This window comes from Colias eurytheme, chromosome 10 (genome assembly GCF_061535395.1).
Source record: "Colias eurytheme isolate Ceu_HAF_F1 chromosome 10, ilColEury1 Martin Lab GWU primary, whole genome shotgun sequence".
NCBI lineage: Eukaryota > Metazoa > Arthropoda > Insecta > Lepidoptera > Pieridae > Colias > Colias eurytheme.
Window position 1 is genome coordinate 9,718,203 of NC_142989.1, and position 23,735 is coordinate 9,741,937.

At 32.8% G+C, this 23,735-nt stretch overlaps 1 protein-coding gene and 1 long non-coding RNA gene across 2 annotated transcripts in view; one reads left to right on the forward strand and one right to left on the reverse strand.

The window, feature by feature from the left end:
- Positions 1-688: 688 nt before the first annotated feature.
- Positions 689-23,735, reverse strand: part of LOC149905404 (A disintegrin and metalloproteinase with thrombospondin motifs 1-like) — a 69,389-nt gene continuing 46,342 nt past the window's right edge. Inside the window, exons 11-17 of the mRNA XM_090106214.1 lie at positions 22,490-22,598; positions 21,067-21,431; positions 18,494-18,591; positions 13,501-13,617; positions 4,671-4,775; positions 4,185-4,317; positions 689-2,406 (exon numbers count right to left, since the gene is read on the reverse strand). Of these exons, the coding sequence (XP_089962340.1) occupies positions 2,152-2,406; positions 4,185-4,317; positions 4,671-4,775; positions 13,501-13,617; positions 18,494-18,591; positions 21,067-21,431; positions 22,490-22,598 (1,182 nt within the window). The 3' untranslated portion in view covers positions 689-2,151. The remainder of the gene's footprint in view (positions 2,407-4,184; positions 4,318-4,670; positions 4,776-13,500; positions 13,618-18,493; positions 18,592-21,066; positions 21,432-22,489; positions 22,599-23,735) is intronic.
- On the forward strand, positions 5,362-6,958 carry LOC149905405 (uncharacterized). Its single transcript, XR_016457196.1, has 3 exons — positions 5,362-5,913; positions 6,040-6,101; positions 6,176-6,958. It is a non-coding gene; the product is annotated as an uncharacterized LOC149905405 (long non-coding RNA).

The window sequence follows — 23,735 nt, forward strand, 5'->3', positions numbered from 1 at the left end:
TTTTTGCCGATGTAAAAGTGGATGTTCCGGAAAATGCAGTTGCCGAAAAGTGGGCATTATGTGTAGTCTTATCTGTAACGGCTGCCTAGGAGCTTGTACTAATGGACCCCCTATCGATGTTAATGATAAAGATGACGAAGATGAAACACAATTTGACTAATAAGTCGGCATACTCGTGCAAAAAAAGATGTTATTTCTTTTTATCATTAAAATTTGTAAAACTATGTTGTTTCTTATTTTTCTTACCTTTAATACTCTGTATCTCCTAAAGTATTGATCGTACAGTAAAAATGTTGAGACGTAATTTATAGGAAATTTAATGTAGATAATTAATGTAGAAGTCACTAAAGAGATATTATGAAAAAAATTTCGAGTTACAAGCAAAAACCTTGAAAAAGAGACCTTTCCCCCCCTCCCCCGCCGCCGGCTTGTGTCCCTCCCTCGGGGGCTTTTAGTATATTCATCGGGACACCTTTAGGAATAACTGTAGTAACTTTCAAAACTACACGAATTATTCGATCTGATCGACGATTCTGAATCTAATTTGCTGTGGCTAGTAGGTAAGTTACTATTTTCGGATGTAAATTTAGTTTTTTTATTTATACCTTTAGTTAGGCTAAATAATAATTCTTTATGATGTAGGTAGCATTTAGTGTAAAATAATTTATCTGGGTCTAATAAAACAATCTTTAGATTAGCACATTTATTTAATAAAGTGGAAGTGTACACTCAATTATGGCACTTCGTTCCTGAATACATTGATAATTAAAATTAAATCTACTTATAAATAACCTATAAAATAGTAGAAAACGCAATACTGTTCGTAGATATAGAGAGATTCTTCCGGAAACATCATTTGTTCCAATTTGATGTTTGGTCTTGAAAAAGTATCCACGTTTTTCAAGATTTTCTTGAAGGACAGTTTTTCTTTGAACATGATTCCTCAATTTTTTGATAAAGTTATTATTTTCTTAAATGTAAACAGTTTTAAATATTTTGTATGTATAAAATTAGTTGTTTTAAATCGTGTTTTTCACAGGTTACATGAAAGGAAAGTACGTTAATTAAAGTACAATAATTAAGTATAGTTGGCAAATGGCAGCTTAAGGAGTATTTAACTTGGCAGGGTGCATTAGGATAATTGCAAAAGCACGAGTTCTTTTCTAAATTATTTTTATATCCAGGTGTCTTCGTCATTTTTTAAATGTAATTAAAACACGACTTTTTTGCTAAAAGAAATGGTATTATGAGAAACCCCGTGTTCACGATTAACCTAATATACCCTGAACAAAATTAAAAATATTTCTTACATGATTATTGATATTATAATTATTCTTAGGCATTGTTGCATTCTTTACAATTAGGTCCTTATGTAGTATACCTAGAAAACTTATATTGATCTCTATTTTCTTTTGCAACTATAAGATTGTATAGCAGTGGGTTTCAAAGAAAAATCGTTAAATAATAATATGAAAGCTAATAAAGATGAAAGGAAATTGAAATCATTTATTGGTATATGTAGCAAATTACTTTGGTATACATTAATTGCTCATATCAATACGGGACATAACATTGAAATATTAAATACGAATCAATTCATCTAACAATTTCTAATTTTGTATTGATACTGAATTCATAACAATATATTTGCTTTAAATTCAGTATAGAATTTGTTTCACGATTTTGTCGTGGTTCCCTTGCGATCAACTTGCGCAAGTCGAACTACTGCGTGTCATGAGACACGGGATGGGCGCCAGCGGGGTTATGATATCCTGGTACTTTGTATTCTGTAACTATAGTTATAAGTGATAACTATGTTTATTTTGTAAGTGTATAAATTATTTCCTTTTGTTTTGATTGCACATACCGATATTTTTCATTATTTATTTTGTCTAATTCCGTTCCCGTTTTTAGCAATCCCTTGCCAGCTTTTCCCTAGTGAACAAGTCACAGTACGGAGTATCATCAGTACCGGCACAGGCCCGTGTGGCACACAGTCGCAGACGGCCGCGGGGTTATGCTGCCCTAGTACTTTTTGAGTGGACTATGTTGATAATTGCTAAGTTTATTTTGTAAATTTTATTATTTTGGTAATTTTGACACATTTTGTTTGATTGCACTTATATTAAATAGTTTAATTTTCAATATTTTCTAATTCCGATCCACAGTTTTGCACGCATTACAGCAGTATTTCCTGAAGGGTGGTACAGCGCAGTTTCTTGCAAGTTGTTCTCTAGTGAACAGGTCACAATATTGGGTATCATCTTTAGCTGGACAGGCACGTATGGTACATCGTCTCAAACGGCAACGACGACGACGCTCACGTGGTTTGGGTCCGCAGAGGTGTTCTGCCGCGGGACACATAAGTGGTCGGTAGGATACCCCCCGACCGCAACTTGTTGAACACTGTGAAAATGTCACGTAAGTATACAGGGTGTAATCGTTAAGTGTGCACAGGCGATTATTCCGTAACTATTACAGATATCAAAAAACTTTAAACTGATATCGAAAGTACTTAACCTAATGAGTAAAATGGCTATAATAAATTTTTAAAAATAATACGAGAAATATCTAAAAAATTAACTTTAAACCCTCCCATACATTTAGTATGAGATATGAATATCCCATGTACATGGGTTGATCCAAAAGTAATGATAATCAATATTAAACAAGGTCATTACAGTTAAAATAATTATGTATTTCTCTAGATAGTCTTCTAACTAGATAATATACTTCGATATTTTTTTTCCTTAACTTAGAAAAAAAAAAACTTTGACTTCATCTACAAAAACCCCTCAAAATCGGCCATCACTTCGCTGTCGTCTTAAAATTTCTTGTATCGACGGTGTTTCTTGTGCCGAGGCCAGAGATAGAATTAACTAGGAGCTAGATCTTACAAACAGGGTGGGTGTTCAAGCATTTTCAATGCCGATTTTTGATTGGCAGCCATCGCAACTGACGCTTTGTGATCTGGTGCGTTGTCTTGGTGAACCAACATTCAAGACCGAAGTTTGCCATGTCTCTTTTTCTTACTAACCTACCCGCAATCTTTTAATTTGGTCTGTGTAGTAAGAGCCCTGTGTAGTAGTGGCTACCTTCTTAAAATATTCCACATTTCTTCAGCGTCCCAAAAAACTACGGCTTTAATCTATCCCACTAATTTTCACTTTGAAAATCTTCACCGTCACTTTGGAAGCTCGCATCCAGGCCATTGATTGTTTCTTGGTTTCAGCATAAACATGGTGAACCCAGGTAACGCCCATGGTCACAAATCGTGACAAAAAATTATCCTGATCTCATTAAAAATTTAGAAATTCACCCTCTAAATGTAGAATCGTTGTTTCTTCTTTTCGTCGGGAAACATTCTGGCTCGCACTGTTCACATTAAAATTAATGTTAATACTTGGAAACGTGGCCTGTAGATATAATTTTTTTGTGATAACTTAGTGATTACATGAGCAAGCATAAAACATTTATTTTATATTTTTATGTGCACAGGAAATACCCAATTATCATTACTTTTGGATCAACCTATACATTTAATATGAAAGATTTTAGCTTTTTTTTTGTTTTTTTTTGGTTTTCTGTTTTAATTACTTCGCAAATTTTGAGGGAAGTTCATTTAGAAACTGTAAATAGACCTCCTCATTGTATTGCACAATAAGGACGTCACTTCGAAAATCTACTATGAATACAAAATGTATGGGAAATAAATTGTATGGGAGCGTTTAATGTAACATTTTTGGTTATTTCTCGTTTTATTTTTAAAAATTTATTATGGCCATTTTACTCATTAGGTTAAGTACTTTCGATATAGGTTTAAAGTTTTTTGATATCTGCAATAGTTACGGAATAATCGCTTGTGCACACTTAACGATTACACCCTGTATATATATTGGATACTTAAAAGAGTTACGACTGGTTTTTGAATTGAGTATTTGACGTTGTATTAAGAACGTTAAAAACCGTTCTTAAACTTTTTCTTGTATACATAACATAAGTTTCCTCAAACCTTAATAAAATCAATTCTCAATTCAGAAACCGGCCTTTATTAATGTCTTCATACGATTACGTAAGTACGATTTTAAATATAAAAAGTATGCCCAAATAATATACAAACCGTCAAGCTGTAAAAAATTAAATAACAATTTATAAAAGTTTATCATACAAAAACGCCATCTGACCTGTGTCCAGGGCAGCTCCTGCCAGTAGACCGGGCAGGGCAAGCGGTTGCAGGGCTGCGTGCGGGACGGCGCGCCGCGCGGGCACAGCGCGGGGGACACGCTGCGGGCTATCAGCTCGCGGTGGGAGGAGATACTAGAAGGGGATACATGTTTATATAATAAAAGGGAATAGTAGTTTATAGTCAATAAGAGAGTCAAGAAAGAAAAACTCAGAGGTTCATATCCGGCGCGAAGGATCAGTGTTGTCACTGCTCCTTCGAGTCGGATATAAATCCTGATTGTTTAAATCCGTTGCTTCGCGTAGCCGGCGTAATCAACCCCGCTAATGTGGGAATTCTATCTATAAAAATATTAAAAAAAATAAAACGGTGGCGTATTCACAGTGAAATGCCTAGGAAATTTAATAAGTAATTTACGTAATCAGCGTATAAAACTATACGTTCGTTTATACTTATACACTAAAACTGTGACACCCTGCATACATACCTAACGTTGGCGGGAACGCAGAAAAGTTGTCTCTCTTGTACGCCGTCTTCTCCACATGTAGCGCTGCAACTCTCCCACTCCCCTCCCTCCCATTTGAATGAACAACTATAAGTAAAATGTATATTATGAATCTATATAAAATACAAATTCATGTTGAGAAATTTGTCTACACTCCAAAATATAAACCCTTAACAATTTTAACTGTACGAAACTTTTGTTGTACACCTACTTGTGTTGTAAAACTGGTGTTGAAGGTAAAATAAATATATATCATGCTTAAAAATGTATTAATATTAAATAAATATCATAAATGTACTATTTTCTTTCGTACTCTTCAAATGAGCAACATTAAAACATTAATAAAACACATTACAGCATTGCATATCAATTGAGATTCAACAGGATTTCAGCATAATTGTTTTACTTGTCACATAAATTTGTTTGGATTCAGGCAAATTGTATCGAACGTTAATCGCATAGCAATTTTATTGAAGGCTATAAGGTTTATAATATCATTGATGGCCAGTAAATATACTTCGATAAACAACAACACAAAATTCTAGGAACCTAAAGTGGTTCCTAGAATTTTTAATATTTTAATATGATCGTAAGAGATGGTTTCCATTAAATAAAATATATGAATGTCTATTAATTTGATTTCACTTTTAAGGGGATGAATTAATTTTTCTAACATTTACGGCCCTTTTCAAACCTTCGTAATTTTTATATTAACAAAGTTGTCGTGATGAAAATTCTTGACAAGAAAGTTCAATAGTAACACAATACGTCTATCGTTTTAGAAACATGATTCCATGATATTTTCTCGATAGAAAAAAATTACAAAGTTCTCATTGTTATTTTTTTTTAATCTCTGGCATCTTCAAAATAACAAACGTAAAGTTACGACTTTTTGGATATTAACTATAAAATATACAACCTATACGTCTACCGAGTTAGAATTTTGAAATATGCGATGTATTTGAAATAAACAAGAAATACTTGAAATTAGCGCGCGACCAGCCAATATAGCGAGAGCCGCCCTGTACCTTCCCACCCCGATCGCTGCACGAGTCATTCCCGCTAAGGCCGTCACACGGGGAACTTGTGTCGCTCGCGCAATCGTAACAAAGGGTGACAACACGATAAGACAAAATGAGACAAATGGGGACAATAAAGAAAATAAGAAGAAGAAACATAAAGGTTGGAGGAAAAAGAATGCTTACAATTGGAACAAATTAATGAAGTAAGTTGGTTTTATTTTAAATTTGATGATAATTGTTTTATAGACGATGTTTGATATGTACCCCTGTTTTAAGTACATAACGAATGTGTAAGATTTTTTCATGCATAGCATAGATAATCTTTTCAGAAATCCGGAATCCAGATGGAAAATAAACCCACTGATTGTTCACAATGTGAACCCACTCCTTCGTAAGTACCTTTATTCAGTCAAAAATGTATGTTATCAACGCTCTACTGGTTTTATCGCATGATTCCATTTTTAGCAAAAAGCAACAAAGTGCAAAGAAATAAAAAATCATGGTGAACTTAGTGGAAATATGGTGGACTGTAATATGGAACAGGAGCTCATTGGAGTAGTATTATATTTAAAAAAAATACGAAAAAATTTCAAGAATTACATTTCTTAGTAGTTAGGTGGTAGATAAGTATGTTGTATAAAGAATTTGATGTTGACATCTGTGCGGGAAATTGCTTAGTACTAAAACAGGTTTATATTCATATTTACATAGTAATGTGAGTTTTCATTTCGAAAAATTTTGTGTAAGTATATAAAATTGAGTATTTATATTTATTTATTTATATATTTATTATTTCTTAGTACATATTAAGTTAAATAATTTTTTTTTGTGTTGTATTGTTAGCATGTACCTAGCTATATTTCAGTGAGGAAGAGGGAACTTCCCTACTACAGGTCTATATGACTTAAAAGGGAAGTTCCAAATGTTTGTGACCACACCGCCATGCTGACCAATAAATAAATTGTTTAAATTGTTTAATGGTTTAAATTAAATTGAGTTCCTGGGTGATCTGGAAACACAATTGGGCCCGGAAGATGGCGCTGCAGTCACTCCTCCTAATCACATGAACCGATTTGGATGAATATTTGTGTGCACATTTCATTGTTGTGGGATGATTTGTTGATTCGTTTTCACATTAGCTAATATTATGTATTTTTGTTGTTAGAAAGTAAACTTAATTTAATGTTTATAATACATTATTATTGGTATAAATAAGCCAGTATTCGTCTCACATTACTGTACCTGCCTTCCTAGTACCTACCCTACCAGGGCCTAACTTTGTTCTGGCTATTTTATTTTGATTATTTGTAATGAATAATTACAATTATAATAGAGTGCAAAAAATAAATATATGCGTCAATATATTTTTCGTTTTTTTTAAACAATTTTTTTATTTAAAAAAATATCATTCCGACCGCGGCTGTGCCCGCGTGGAATTAGGTTATATCGTGAATCCTGTTTTATCCCACAGAAGTGTTCAGTTCGGATAAAAAGTATCCTATGTGTAAATCCAGGCAATTAGCTATATTTTATCAAAATTGGTAATGTAGTCTTGACGTGATTAAGTAACGTAACAACTAACAAAAAAATATACAAATTATCATCCAAAGTTTCGCATCAGTTTTACTGTATTAGTGATATCTTCCACTCTTGACTTTGACTGAGAAGAATTAGGGTTTATAACTTCTTTCAGAAATAGTACCTTTCATTTCTGGGCATGACGTAATATCTACGTCAGCATCAAATTCTATCTAAATCAATTCAGTAGTCCGCGTTATTGAATACCATTTCATTTTTTCAGAGTAACAATATTTTTTGTTATTTTAAAGATTATTTATAACCTGTATTATTTTTTAATAAAGTAAACATTACGAAATAATAATAATTATTAATAATGTCTAAGTAGTTGTTAAAAAGAAGATTATTTGTTTATAAGCAAGAAAATAAAACCAATAAATCAACAATTAAAATATATATGTATAACAATATTATAACTGTATGACGACTCCATACATGTTTGTCCCGAGTCGACCAGCGGCAGCGCGGCGAGATTGCAAAGAATGACTTCGCGCACACCCGCGTTCGCGATAGCGAGCTATTAGACTCCGCCCGCCAAGCAGTGGATTTTTTTTTGTGTATCGTCTTAAGATTGTATATGAATAAAATTTAATATTTTTACAAAAAAAAAATCATGACTTCTAAATTGTCACGTTTGATTTCAAATTAACACCATAGAAATGCGTCAGTTTTTTCTTTTTTTCTGCTGAAAAAAAGTGGATTGGTTTGTATATAATAATTTCTAACAAAACACTACGCAGAAAGAGGGCAAACTGTGAACATCATTCAATACATGTTGTATTAGGCGCGGGTCAAACACAAGCGGCGCGGGCGTCCGTCGTTTGGAAAGGCGTCGAGACGGCACACCACGGTTGTGCCACGGTTGTGCCACCTTTCCAAAGTTCTTTCATACAAAATGTAGAAGAAGGACGTGGTGCAAAACAGGTTGAAGAGGTGCGCTTATGGCACGCCCGCGCCCGCGCCCCTTGTGTTTGACCCGCGCCTTAGTTAGGTACTAAATCTACGTAATAAATAACAAATCCAATCAATTCAATTGTACCATCTATCCTTTCGCCATAAATAATACCCATACATACACATAACTCTCTCACATAACTCTCAACCAACTCTCAACTAATCCACCACGTGACATACTCAAATTGCATTCTACGTAATATCATCAGAGTAACTCGATCGGAATGTCACGTCATATAACCGAACTATATCGGCTTGACCGACGGCTAATGAACTTACGTGATTTCACGTCTCGTTTCATATTGAAGGTATACGATTTATAGAATTGTATGTTTTGTGATTGAGATTAAAAAATTTCTTGAAGCATCTGTGTTACAAGTGTTTATGGCTGGTGGTGACCACTTAACATCAGGTGACTACCATGTGAAAAAAATGTTTTCGAAATATTTACTAGACCTAGCAATAGTTACTAGACTACTCCACAGATTACAATTAATTACTTAATGTAAATAGTGGTATTTTTTCTGATATCAATCAATTTTGAAATCTTTATAGTGAGGATTTCGGTTTATTAACTAGCACTTACTAAATACTAATACTAATTCTAAATAGTAATCTACAAAGTAGTGAGTGAATCTTCTTGGCCATCCTCAGCTAATGAACTAAAACGTGATTTCACGTCTCGTCTGAGGATATTGAAGGTTTACGATTTAACAAATTGTATATTTTGTGGGATTCTGCTTCGTTTGGATAGCTGTTGAAGCACAGAAATAGTAATAACATCGCTGTGGGTAAGACCTTATTTAGATCGTAAATATTAAATAGTGTTGAACAAAATTGCTCTTTCTTTTTTCGGTATTCGATATTTCTTCAAATCATTTTATGGAAATTGTTATTGAAACATTTCATTTGCATTTTTTACTCAGTTATTTTTGTTTTTTTCTTTTTTTTCTCAATTAAAATATGTATGTCGAATCGATTTTGACCTTTAACGTTAATAATTTACGTATAATTTCGGATAAATAATACACACCATATAAGTAACTAAGAAAAAAACAATAGCGATCGAACCATCTTCCCCGGCCCAAAGTGATTGTCACTAGAAAAACCGGGTCATCAAATAGGTCAAATATATAATTTAAAATGGATACGATATTTCCGTAAGAACAACCTTCGAACTGCAATTTCATTCTCGCTAACACGTGTCAGAATTCAACCGTCTGTAGAAATGTGGAAATAAAATCTTGTAAAAACTAGAAATATAAGAACTTTGTGCTGAATGTTGAAAATATAGCTTTTATAGCTTCAACTAACTTAACAAATCAGTTGTTATTTGTTAATATTTTTTATTATAAATCAAATAATTAATTGTAATTTATTAACAAACAACAAATAGCACAAACGTCATTTTAGTGCTGTGCCCCGCGTTTTTATCCGCATTGCTCCGCTCCTATTGGTCTTAGCGTGATTTTTCAAATCGGACTCGCGGTTCCTGAGATTGGCGCGTTCAATCATACAAGGACACTCCACTCTCATCTTTATAATATTAGTATAGATAACCTACTCCCGTGTAAGTCAATCCTACATGTTATTTGCATTACTATTGGCACCGACGTGGTCAGAAACACGTCAAAAACAAAATACTATAATTTATAATCACCTTCATTTCTGACAGTGTTTTAAAAATATAATATAACGTAGGTACTTTAACATCTTTCCCCATCCACACAAAGAGAGTACATAACGTATTCTGAACACCCGCAGATATCAACCATTATTTATTTAGGTCCTTTGAGTCGGATCCGAAGCACTCGACCATAATACATCCTGTGTTTACTGTTAAATAGGTAGGGCTTAGTGACTTCTTTGATATTTAATGGTCTTTCTATGAATTACAGTGTCCGTGATAATAATTAATAGGTGTTATGGGAATATAATGTGAAAATTTATTCAGAATTAACGTAGAGGGGAGGCAAAAACAGCATTTTTAATAAATACTAACTGTGCTCTGCAGTTTTACCCGCAGTGCTCCGCTCCTGATGGTCTTAGCGGGATGATATACAGCCTACAGCCTTCCTCGATATATGGGCTATCTAACACCGAAATAATTTTTCAAATCGGACCAATACTTCCTGAGATAAGGCGAATACAAACAAACAAACTCTTTAACTTTATAATATTAGTATAGATTAAGCATTAAGCAAGGCTTTGTAATACATTCGAAATAGGTTTATTTCATGAAAATGTTAAACAAGTACATATTAATCTTTACAATAAAATACATTTTCCTTTAATAATAAAAGCATAACACTGCATACTATAATAAACATTTGTATATGCTTAACATATTAAAACAATAAATTTATTAAAAAAAATGGTTGCCTGTAAAGTCGGTTTTACGGGCGAAGATTTTACGTGACAACGATCATAGTTGAGTCGGAGAGAGACGCAAGGCATTCGGCGGGCCTCTCTCTCGTTCGGTGACTCATCGTAACGTTACCGAGCGTTACACTTTTTCATAAGTGACTCCCAGCCGCAACCTAATTTAAGACGTTGTCACGTCAACATTCCACTCTACGTTATATTGAATAACATGAAGATAATACTCGAGTACATTTAAATTGGCTAGCATTTCAACAATATGCACTGAGCGTAATGGCTTCAGGTAGTCGTGACCTTTTCAGGTAATCGTGTGTTCTGTATGTGGATGTGCCTGTGTTTAAGTTGTTTTATTGTGAATATATTGCTAAGTAGTTTATATCGTTTAAGTATTAAGAAAGATAAATAATTTGACGTTACTATCTCTTGTTCTTGTACTGAAAAAAATAGTTCCAGATGACTGTAACTTGAATTGCCAGCAAATTAAAAAGAAAAACAAATTATTTATTAACACTTAGTCCATTGAATAAAAAGTTCTAGAGTGCGTGAGTTAGTAACGTAAGATGTTTCTTCGGAAACATGTCAAGAGTCCCTAGGTAATAAACATACTAAAACCCCGGGACACTAGGAGGAGCCCCGGAGTGGGGGGAGGGGGGAAATGGGTCCATTTTTTTCATTTTTCGCTTAAATCTCAAAAACGGTACATGTTAGAGAAAAACTTTCAAGGAAAAGTTGAAAGGCCATAAAATTATCTACAAGTTGTACCTAAATCATTTTTTCCTATATCCTACTGTTTCTGAGTTATACGCAGTAAAACATGATTTTGGCTCAAACAATTTCCACATCAATCGATCAAAAAATATTTATTTCTTCCAAAAAACTCAAATGTGCAACTTGTGACCGGTACTGATAGATTGCTCTTAATTAGGTCTATAATTGGTAAAATAAACACATTCCTCCATTGAAGCCTTTAGGAGGAATCGATTGTCAAAATGTTATATAAGGGCAGTTTGAGTTACTGAACTTGATCTTTTTATTTTTTTCTTCCAAAAAAACTCAAAAGTGCAACTTGTGACCGGTACAGATAGATTGCTCATAATTAGGTCTATCATTGATAAAAATACCAGATTCCACCGCGGAGGCGTTAACGGGTAATTGAATTTTATTAGGGTAGTTACGATACTTGAACTTTTTATTTTTTTTCTTCCAAAAAACTCAAAAGTGCAACTTGTGACCGGTACTATTAGATTGCTCTTAATTAGGTCTATAATTGGTAAAATAAACATATTCCTCCATGGAAGCCTTTAGGAGGAATCGATTGTCAAAATATTATATTAGGGTAGTTTGAGTTACTGAACTTGATCTTTTTATTTTTTTCTTCCAAAAAACTCAAAAGTGCAACTTGTGACCAGTACTGATAGATTGCTCTTAATTAGGTCTATAATTGGTAAAATAAACACATTGCTCCATGGAAGCCTTTAGGAGGAATCGATTGTCAATTATTATATTAGGGTAGTTTGAGTTACTGAACTTGAACTTTTTATTTTTTTTCTTCCAAAAAACTCAAAAGTGCAACTTGTGACCGGTACAGATAGATTGCTCATAATTAGGTCTATCATTGATAAAAATACTAGATTCCACCACGGAGGTGTTTACGGGGAATTTAATTTTATTAGGGTAGTTATGATACTTGAACTTTTTATTTTTTTTCTTCCAAAAAACTCAAAAGTGCAACTTGTGACCGGTACCGATAGATTGCTCATAATTAGGTCTATCATTGATAAAAATACCAGATTCCACCATGGAGGCGTTTACGGGGAATTGAATTTTATTAGGACAGTTAGTTAAAAAGTTCAAGTATCGTAACTACCCTAATAAAATTCAATACCTCCTAAACGCCTCCATGGTGGAATCTGGTTTTTTTTATCAATGATAGACCTAATTATGAGCAATCTATCGGTACCGGTCACAAGTTGCATTTTTGAGTTTTTTGGAAAAAAAAATAGAAAGTTCAAGTATCGTAACTACCCTAATAAAATTCAATTCCCCGTAAACGCCTCCGTGGTGGAATCTAGTATTTTTATCAATGATAGACCTAATTATGAGCAATCTATCTGTACCGGTCACAAGTTGCACTTTTGAGTTTTTTGGAAGAAAAAAATAAAAAGATCAAGTTCAGTAATTCAACTGCCCTAATATAATATTTTGACAATCGATTCCTCCTAAAGGCTTCCATGGAGGAATATGTTTATTTTACCAATTATAGACCTAATTAAGAGCAATCTATCAGTACCGGTCACAAGTTGCACATTTGAGTTTTTTGGAAGAAATAAATATTTTTTGATCGATTGATGTGTAGTATGGGGAAATTGTTTGAGCCAAAATTATTTTTTACTGCCTATAACTCAAAAACGGTAGGATATAGGAAACAATGATCTAGGCACAACTTGTAGATAACTTTATAGCCTTTCAACTTTTCCTTGAAAGTTTTTCTCTAACATGTACCGTTTTTGAGATTTAAGCGAAAAATTAAAAAAATGGACTCATTTCCCCCCTCCCCCCACTCCGGGGCTCCTCCTAGTGTCCCGGGGTTTGAGTATGTTTATTACCTAGGGACTCTTGACATGTTTCCAAAGAAACATCTTACGTTACTAACTCAAGCACTCTAGACCCCCCTTGGAGGGACTCATTCAATGAACTAACTGTTAATAAATAATTTGTTTTTCTTTAAAACTACCTCTCGATAAAAAGTGATTTTTCCTACATTCTTTCAATTTTAATTTCTCTTCAAAACTCTTCTCTCAAAAAATCTGCAACATTTTTGATATACGCAAATATACATACAGTAAGGAAAAAAATTACTCATAAAATGTACATACCTATGTGTATTACACCGCTCATACCGCGGGGTGCAATGCTCGCGCGCACACCGCGGTCGCACCATGCGTACTCCACCACCGCAAGATACTGAGCACGGCCCGCGTTCAGTGGACCATCTAGATGAAACATAATTATTGTACAATAATACCAAATCTGATACACAATACACCTAGATAAACTTACAGAAAAAAAAGACGTGTGGCACTCGGGGACTGCCGCGGTAAAGCTATTGCATGCTATGCCTTCAAGCCACACCTCCGAGCCCGTCGGAGTGGGGAGCGTGAGGTTTTTTCGTTACGGAATTTCTCGATTCGGTCCCCGCGCTCAAGGCCCGCGAAAGAAGCTATGCAATAGCTTAATTAAGTGACTTATAGTGATAGATCACGAGGTTGGATACGAACCCGCGTCATTTTGCCATGCCGGAGCAACGGCTAGCCTTGTGTAATTTAACAAAAAATAAAAATAAATTAAGCTCCGATCTGCCGAAAATCCAATGCATTAATTTTCTTGCTCTTAACACATTGGTATAAATTCAAATAATTAATAACAGCTGTATAACATAGATGATAACCTTTTATCAATAATCTACACAATATAAAAACGTACATAGAAAGAATCTTTTTTTTCTGTGGATAGAATAGAGGAAAAAAAATCTAAACATCACGCATCATAAGTCGAATCTACGCTCCTACAGTATACAAAATAGTGAAATAAATTCGATATAGAGATTTCGAGTAAATTGGATCGCGATGAGAAGATTATCACGTTGTCATAGACGCTCGGGGCTGTAGCACAGTATTACCATTATTTCCTACAGTAAGGAATCGCCTTTGATGTCGCGCGATGCCGCCGCCAGCGTAGGTAATAACGCTGCCACACGAAAATACGCTAGGGTTGCAACAAATGGGAAATAAAACAATTGTGATTATTAATATTATGATGAAATCTTTATTCATATGTACATTCAAAATAATTGCGATTATATTTTAATCTGATGTAATTATTTGTTCATAAATATATAATTACAGATATTGCACTGCTAAATATTATTTACGTGGACACTTTATTTTTGGATGTTCTTAATTGTATATTATAACATTTAACTAAGTAATGCATTCGCATTGGGTTGTACAATCTGATTAGAAAATAATGAGGACAACATACATAGCTTTGATTTTAATTCAACAGATAAAATTAATACATTTTTCTGAAATATTGTTTCCTTCTGGCATTTCAATGTAGATTTACATCCGTAAACCAAACAGTTTGTGCGCGCCATAATAGAATATGTAAGTACCTATGTATAATAAAATTATTACACAAAAAATACGACTGCGTCATCCTTTCGCGCTAGGTAAAGCAAACTAAGCGTGTTTGCTTTACGCGGCCCGCGTCGCCCGACCCCCGCCAGTTCCCCTCCGTTTCTCTGCACAAGTACATTCGTCGCACTACTGTAGGAAATAATGGTAATACTGTGGCTGTAGTATGTTATCGCTTTGCAGTTGAATTAGACAGACGTCTAAATCCCTTGGGCGAGTGTCTGTGCTTGGATCGATCTTCTAGATTGGTGGCATTTTTTATTTTATAAGTACTTTTTAACTAGGATGATGTCTGATGATGCTTTTAATTTTGTGAGAGATATTAAATGAACCGCTGTTTTCATATAATAATTATAACTGTGAAAATTATTTATAATACATGTTATGTATTGAGTATTCTTGTTCTATTAAGGTCACGTTGTTTCAATTTCCAATATATTTTAGAAAATATAAAATTAAATATTTAACTTGTCGATCAAATCGCGCGTGAAAAAAAAATATTTACCTCATACTTCCCTACGTGAAGTTCTTAATATATTCTCAAATCAAAGCGGTCAAAGGTTAAGGGTTTTACATTAAAAAATTTAGCAGTGTTTTATCCCAGTTTTATGTATGGTCTAACTAAATTATACCTACTCTACATAAAATACAGTATGCGTCGACGTATTCTGTTTCACTGCGCTCTAATGTCACATGTCATTCTTCATTGGTTCGTAAATTGTGTCCCGGGGGATATGTGAATTCAATCGAGCCTTGATGCAATTTTATTTTAGGTATCAATTTAAATTGCTTGTAAACTAAGAAGATATTCTGTGTTATATTAAACGTTGAAATAGGTAATCTACTCTTACCCTACTCTAAATAAAGGAAGGATTTAAATCATTTGGCTTAATAATTTATTTTTATGTACACTCATGCTCCACAGTATAAAATATTGTTGTTTGTGTAGTTGCACGGAACTATTTTAGAAATCAATTAATTTAAACAAAGCAATACAATATTCGAACAGCGTAGGTAAAATTATGAGGAATTCCTCATTGTGAGGAAACCGACATGTCGAAGAATCAAAAGTTCGACGACATATTGTGTCATCCGCCAACACGCACTTGGCCAGCGTGGTGGATTATGGCCTGTACCCTCATAGGAGGCCCGTGTCCCAGCAGTGGGAACGTATATGGGCTGATGATGATGATGTAGGTAAAATTATATAATAACGTAGAAACATCGCGTAAAAGTTTAACAGCGTAAATATATATCATGGCAAAATAATTATCCATCTGAAGGTATATCAAATTACATTAAAGGTCTTCATAACGAACTATGAAACCATACTGATTGTTTCTCAAGTTTTATTGAAGCACATACTTTGAGCAATTCCACGCAGAAATCGTAAGCACCTTGACACAATTTTGAAATTGTTGTTTTAGGATTCCAAAGCTGTTTATTTATTTGTGTTATTAAATTTTAATTATGTTTTTAACTGAGATTAAAGGTATCTTTTCAACATAATTAAACAAGTTCTTGTTTTTAATGAAATTTGTTTTATGGCTTTTCTGTTCGTTAATCTTTTATAGGTTAAAAAATATCCATTTTGTTTATTGAGAAAAAGGTGTCTATTACAGAACACTTTATTTTTTTATTTCTTTTACTTATTTCAAAGAATATAGTTTTGTTGGAAAAGTTGGGAAAGATATTTCTTTATAACTGGTATTAGGTACTTTTTCTGTGTACAGTGTAACGTGTAAACGCGGATCGTTAGTTATGAAAGTAAAACAACAAGTGTGAAACTAAATATTTGATGTATTACTTGTTTTTGGCCTGATAATATGTGACGAGGGATAAACGTAGTTTTATTTTCAGGAAAGTCACAATTTACGAGGAGCTTTTAGTTTTTCACATATTATTATGAATTTATTTAACGTATAAAATGAAAAGTTGATATTCAAGCTACTTATATATTATTTTCTAATAGGTAAGATTATCAATTAATGTTCAATTTCTATACTGAGATAGGAATTGTACTAAATAATAAACATACCTAAGTTGTTGTTTGTTCAAACTACCTATGTTTTTGTCGTATAAAAATAGGTTATCAAGACTTTTAGTGCAAACATAAATCCAAAGAGCTGTTCAATAAACACTCATGTTAAAGTTTCATACAAAAATACCGAGAAGCGAGGAAAGTTCGGCACGGAGTGACGTCACAACTAAGTTTTCTTTCAATTATAAATTCCTACGTCGCTTCGCAGGTAGTTTCTTTGTGAAGTTAGTTTTCTTAAAGTTAAATGTATCGACGTTATACGAGATAGTATGCAAAGGACTTAAAAAAATAAGAAAGAAAGAAAAGAAAGAAAAGACAAATAAATAAAAATCATTTATTTGTTTCATAACACTATTAACAAGTTGTACTACACTAGTACAACTTGTTAAATGCGACTTGTTTACAAATAGTAAATAGGAGCTTTAAATAGAACTGCTTAGTTGTTCCTTGTTTTTCTTAACACTTGATGACATCATGCGTATGATTGTGCAAAACTGTATGATTTTCGAGATAGGAACGTTTGCAGGAATAAAAATAGTTTTAGAAAAAAATCTAAATTAAATGTTCAAAATGCTTCGTGAAGGAATACATAATAATATTACTTAGACGTTCCCATGTGCAATATTTTTTAAGTACACGTTGTACATATTTGGTAACGGAATTATAATTTATAGGTATGGGTAAGTTTTATAGCAGGATCAAAATTTAGATAATCAAGCTTTTAACCAAAAAGAGGACAATATAGGACGGAGATATTAAATCAAATCATAAATATAAGAAGCAATACCGGGATAAGGAAAAGCAGAAAATTCTGACTCGCTTCACATTATGTAAGTCGACGTGAATTGATTTATATTGCTCGGCACTTATTTAACCGTTGTCACAGATTTAATGGTATGCTATTAAATTGCTCATTCGTTAAGTTTTATTCAACGGGATATATATGAATGCTCTTCGCTTATCAACGCAAAGAGAAAGATTGTTTTATTTTGTATTTGTTTTATCATACAATTCTTTCGCAAAATAAATGATAGCGGCAAAAAGTAAAATTACCTAAATACATGAATAGGAATCCTTAAAAATCAACTTACGTCTTGCAAAGTTGATTAGTAACCGATATCAAAGTATCGCATCATTCATCCTGCTTTACAAATATTCCGAGAATTATATTTTCAGTGTTTATCAGAATTGGAAATACAATTATTTCAAGTGATGAGTTCTAGTTAATTTTAGAAAGTACGTTCGTTATTTTATTCTGTAAAGGTCTTCTGCAACGAAACCTTTCAAATGTCGCCGCAGCTTTCCAAAGAATTCTAGCTTTGTGACAATTTCCGTTTAGTCTAGAAAGTCCTTTTAATAGCTTTTTCATATACAGTTAAAGTGCACAGTTTGCGAAAATGTAAGTAGTATTTGACGGTACATAATGTAAAATGATTATATATATATATATATATATATATATATATATATATATATATATATATATATATATATTATAGTTTTAGATAGTACAAAATAAATCAACGTTGACGTTAATTTTTTTTACATAAAATATTAAATTAATTGGCGATAAATCTTTTAAAATATTTACTAAATGAATATAGAAATTAAAATTAAAATTAAATACATTACCTATATTCCATGGGCCTGGTTCGGGATGCTGGCGTGCTGTAGTTCACTGAAACTTCTACTGCTAATATTTCATTCGATATTGGTGTCTCTGGTATTGCCTAAAACGTGAATTTTTAATTAATGATATCCTTTAAAATTTTGTCAATTTGTAAATGAAATTAGATTATTAAACACAGATTTTGAAAGTATTGTGACTAATGTCATAATTTTAATATCACAGTTAATAATTTAACATCACAATTAATTAATTATTATTATAAGTGTAGATTTATATAATTGTTGCATGTTGTGTTCGCTCTTAGAAGGCCGTCCAACTAAAAGTCACAAAGATTATGATTGTATTTTCACTATTTCTTAATGTTGGAACGTCCAGTTAGCGGACCAAATAAATTAAAAAAAAATATATATATAACACACGTATGGTATCAAATACAATCATTTAACAATCTTTATTTAATTAGTTTCACAATGGAGCAATATGCATTATTATCTTTGCTTATTAGGGCTCTTAGGTAAAAGACCAACATCACGTACAGCATATAACCCTTGGAATTTATACATACTGTTTTCTACATAACGTAATTAACAAACAAAGCTTCAAAATAAACTTGGAAAAGCTAAACGTGGCGTAACATAAACAACGTAAAAAGCATCGTGACATTAAAAACTCCGCAATTAACTTCAGTTCAGTGGAAAGTGTTTGTGAATAATTAAGAGCGAGCTTTATACAAGCGGCGATTTTATGGTTGCCAACATTTGTTATAAGGGTTTGTATGAAATGGTTAGAAAAAAATGTGTGCGTGTACTAGTGTACACACGTAAGAAGTGAAACTTCTTTAAATTTTTCAAAAAATAATTTACTATATGCAACTTTACAGAAATACGTCGAATCACGCGTGGTAGGGACAAGAAAAAGATGGCGCGAAACGGAAAAATGTCACGCGTAACGAAAAAATGTTACACTAAATTTTTTTCCAACCCCGATAAAGAAGTTTCACTTCAATAACCATTTTTAGGGATGTATTTGACTTCTCGAAAAATTTAAAGCGAAACGAGAGAAAGATAGACAAGTGCACTGTCTATTTCAATTAAAACAAATATAATCTAATGATAATGTAACAATATTATTCAATTGTAACAGCAGTTGACAACCCTAGCTGGATCATAATAACATCCTTTGTTGAATATTTTTTATAATAAACCAACCAACAAATTTCCCGAGAGATGGAATAGCCTAACATGTGCCTTTGTAAATGTCTGTAATGCATGACGTATTTGAGAGCAAATAACAAAATAGTTTTTCGCTCAAAGCTCGTTTTTCGTTTAGAATTTGCTGGAACATTCTGGAATGTTCCGGATGGACAGTGCAGGCGATTCATGATTTCGAGAATTTTGCGGAAGTTTTTAGTGTATTGAATTTATCAAATGTGTATTTTTACAGATTACGGATTCTATAAAAATTATTACTTCGAAATTTAATAGTGAATAATAATTAGTGTCAATTAATTTTGTTTAATTAATTATGTCACCAAAAGCAAAGTTACTGAAGATTTTCTTCATACCGTATTTCTTTCTACACATTTTCCATGTCAAATTTGTTGGAATTCATATTCAAATTAGTTTACCATGTTTATTGCTAAAAATTGCGAAAAACAACTCTGGAAATTGTGTTAAATTATTTCACTTTATGTTATTAACACATAACCGCTGTGGAAATGTGATACATATTTGTACAAAAAATACACAAAAAAATACAATGTAAAATCAAATTTAGCTTGACTTGAATGAAAAGTGTGAATAATGTATCATGTAAGGGATCGCGTGATGAGGGATCTTCATAAAGCGACTCGCTGACACTTTGCGAGTGGATTTTTGTAATCCCTTTAAAATTATCCTAAGAGGTATTATGAATGTGCAGCTTTTCATATTTAATAAGTTATTATGCCCAAAATAGTGTGTTTAAAATCCCGGAGCGACGCAAAATAATAAAATGATAAAAAAAAATTGACAACACATGAACAAATGAAATAATAGACTTGACTAATGAATTAATTATGTATGATGCATATAAAATATGTTTATAATATGCCCATAAATATAAGATGTCCGATTTAAATATATTGATTGTAGGAGATCCCATATTCTACTGTATAATTTAATATCAAGACTTCCTTGATGATATCTATACAAATATTATAAAGAGGAAAGGTTTGATTTTTTGTTTGTTTGTTTGTTTGTATGAATTGAATAGGCTCCGAAACTACTTGGCAGATTTGAAAAATTCTTTCACTGTTGGAAAGCTACATCATTTCTGAGTGACATAGGCTAGGTTTTATCCCGGAAATCCCACGGGAACGGGAACTATGCGGGTTTTTTTTTGAAAACGCGGGCGAAGCCGCAGGCGGAAAGCTAGTCTGAAATTAAGTTTTTATTTCAACCACTACAACCAACATAAGTTTCTTACATCGAGATCCTTTAAAGTTTAAATGGATCATCGTATCATCACACTAATTTATCAAAATCTAAAGTAGGTATATTAAAATCTACATGTAATTCTAAAATTTTGAACTTACCATAATCATCAAATCCGTGTGTAACCTGGAATCCGAAGTAATAAACACATCAGAATCAGTTTGCTTCCACTTGACCAAACCCCCCGCTGCAATCACTTCCCCCTCATACGCATATTTATCTTCCTTAATATCTATTACATTACTATCGACTTCTATAATTTGTAAATTCTGTGGTACATTCGGATCGTATTTGAGATATTTGTCCTGTTTGCTTTCTATATCTATGCGTTTTGCGTGTTTGCTTAGTTCTAGGATGGGTCTGTCTCGGCGTCGTTCTCGTATTGCTATGTTTAGGGCAACGGGGGTAGCTATGTGGATGGATAGTTTGTTCGCTTCGTGTGGTATTACTGTTAGACGGGTCCAACCTAGTGGAATTTAAATAAAGGATTTACAACCGTACAGTAAATTACTAGACTCACAAGTGCGCTCAAAAAGTGTCCCAAGCAAAACTCTGCCTGCAAAGATTAAGCAGAGTTATCTAATAAGGTTTTAACACTTTGAAGGTTACGAAATAAGGTGCTAATTTGAATTAATCCATACTAATATTATAAAGCTGAAGAGTTGTTTAACAAACATGTTTGTTTGAACGCGCTAATCTCGGGAACTACTGGTCCGATTTGAAAAATCCTTTCGGTGTTAGATAGCCCATTTATCGAGGAAGATTATAGGCTATATATCATCACGCTAAGACCAACAGCCACGGGGGGTGAAACCGCGCGGAGCAGCTAGTGGTAGCTAGATACTACATGCTCGGACATTTTTTGACGACCTTTTATTAGGCGATTTATATGAGTCTAGTTTTTTATAGGTAATTGGCTGGTTAAATAATGTGGTTTGTAGATATTTAAAATTTATTCTATAAATACAATCATAGAATTATTTGCATTATTCATATTACTTTTTAAAACAAATTATCGTCACAAATGGTAAAAGTTAATTTTCGTAATTAATCTCATTCACCAAAAGTTGGTAATTAGGACCACATTTTCCCAAATGTGGGAAACCATTTGTAAGTTCCCTTTATGGTTTTTTGGAATTATTCCTGACGAGATAAATTAATATTGGTGACAATTATGTGCAAATCACAGACTAATAATAATATACTACTTACGTATACAATGTGCAAATAAGCTAAAGCTCTACATTGTGTACGTTTATCAAGAAAATATTAAATTAATGTACTTTTGTGGATATAGCTGTACTATATTGTCCATCAATGACTATTTAAATTTTCATGGAAGAAAGAACATTCCAAACTACAATAATATATTAATAGGTTGTAAATACATATATAACTTACATTATCTGACAGCATTAAAATGTTACTTTGCCTTAATTATATTCTTGAATAAATTAATAAAAAAAATACATTTTTAAGCATTTCAATAAAAAACAACTAAAAATGAAAACATAATATCCTTACCTTTCCCAAGCTGGCGCATATAAATATGCGTGTTATTGTTACAGTAACCATCTGGACACCAGTTGCAAGCCGGGTCGGTGGCGTTGCATTGTCCCTTCACACATGTGCCCTGATGGACCGACATTTTTATATTTTATGTGTGTATATATATTTATACTAGCGGTCCGCCCCGGCTTCGCCCGAGGTACCTACATGTTTAAACTATCCTATCTCTCAAGTTGGATCAAACTGCACATGGTGTGCGAATTTTATTATATCGGTTAAGTGGTTTAGGAGTCCATTGAGGACAAACATTGTGACACGAGATTTATATATATTAAGATAGTTATCTGTTATATGTGTTGTTAGTTAAATTATAAATAGACCTATATGAGTAAAGAATTACTTTGATTTAAATATATAAAGAAGTTTCTAGATATACTTTAATCATTGGCTAGGGTGAATTATAAACTAAATATTTACAATTTAGACAAAATGGTTTTCTCTTCTTTATACTCCCAGAATTTATTTATCCCTACTTACGTTATGAATTATGAAAATATTTAAACGGAAAATATATAAATATAAAAACGGCATCCAATAAAGAATCAAATTGCATTTGTGTGTATAACGTAGTTAAACTAAAATATAATTTAATGAATGACAATATAAAGGAGACAATTTTTTTTGTTTGGAGAATAGGCCCACCTCAATTTTTTAGCGTATATTAATGAAATGTGTGTTAATTTGTTCCTTGAAGTCCCCAGATTAAAGTGGTGACATTACTTTTACATGATTTAACCGGAATCTTTAGAAATACGTGTGCAAACATTCACCTCATTACTACATAAAAACCTTAATAAAAACTAACTGATAATGAGCGATTTGTCTTGTGTGACCCATCCGAATCATTGGGTACAATATATTTAAATAAATGAATAAATAAATATTAGATAACATCATATACCTACATTGTCACGATTCCAAGCTCAGTAATCGGACACAACGAAGGTACCGCAAACACAGAGACCCGATTTGGTTATAAATAGAAAATAGATATAAGTGGGTGTACCTCAAGTTACTGGACCTTGATGCGATTTTAGCGATTGGGAAAACTGATTCAATAAGAAATTATAAGTTAAGTAGGTAGGTATTTAGGTACGTGATATTTTATGACTACGAGTAGGTACATAATATTAGGATAGGTATCCATTTGCACAGCTATTCTATTATTCATGTTCAATTGTAATATTAAACGCTCTTAGGT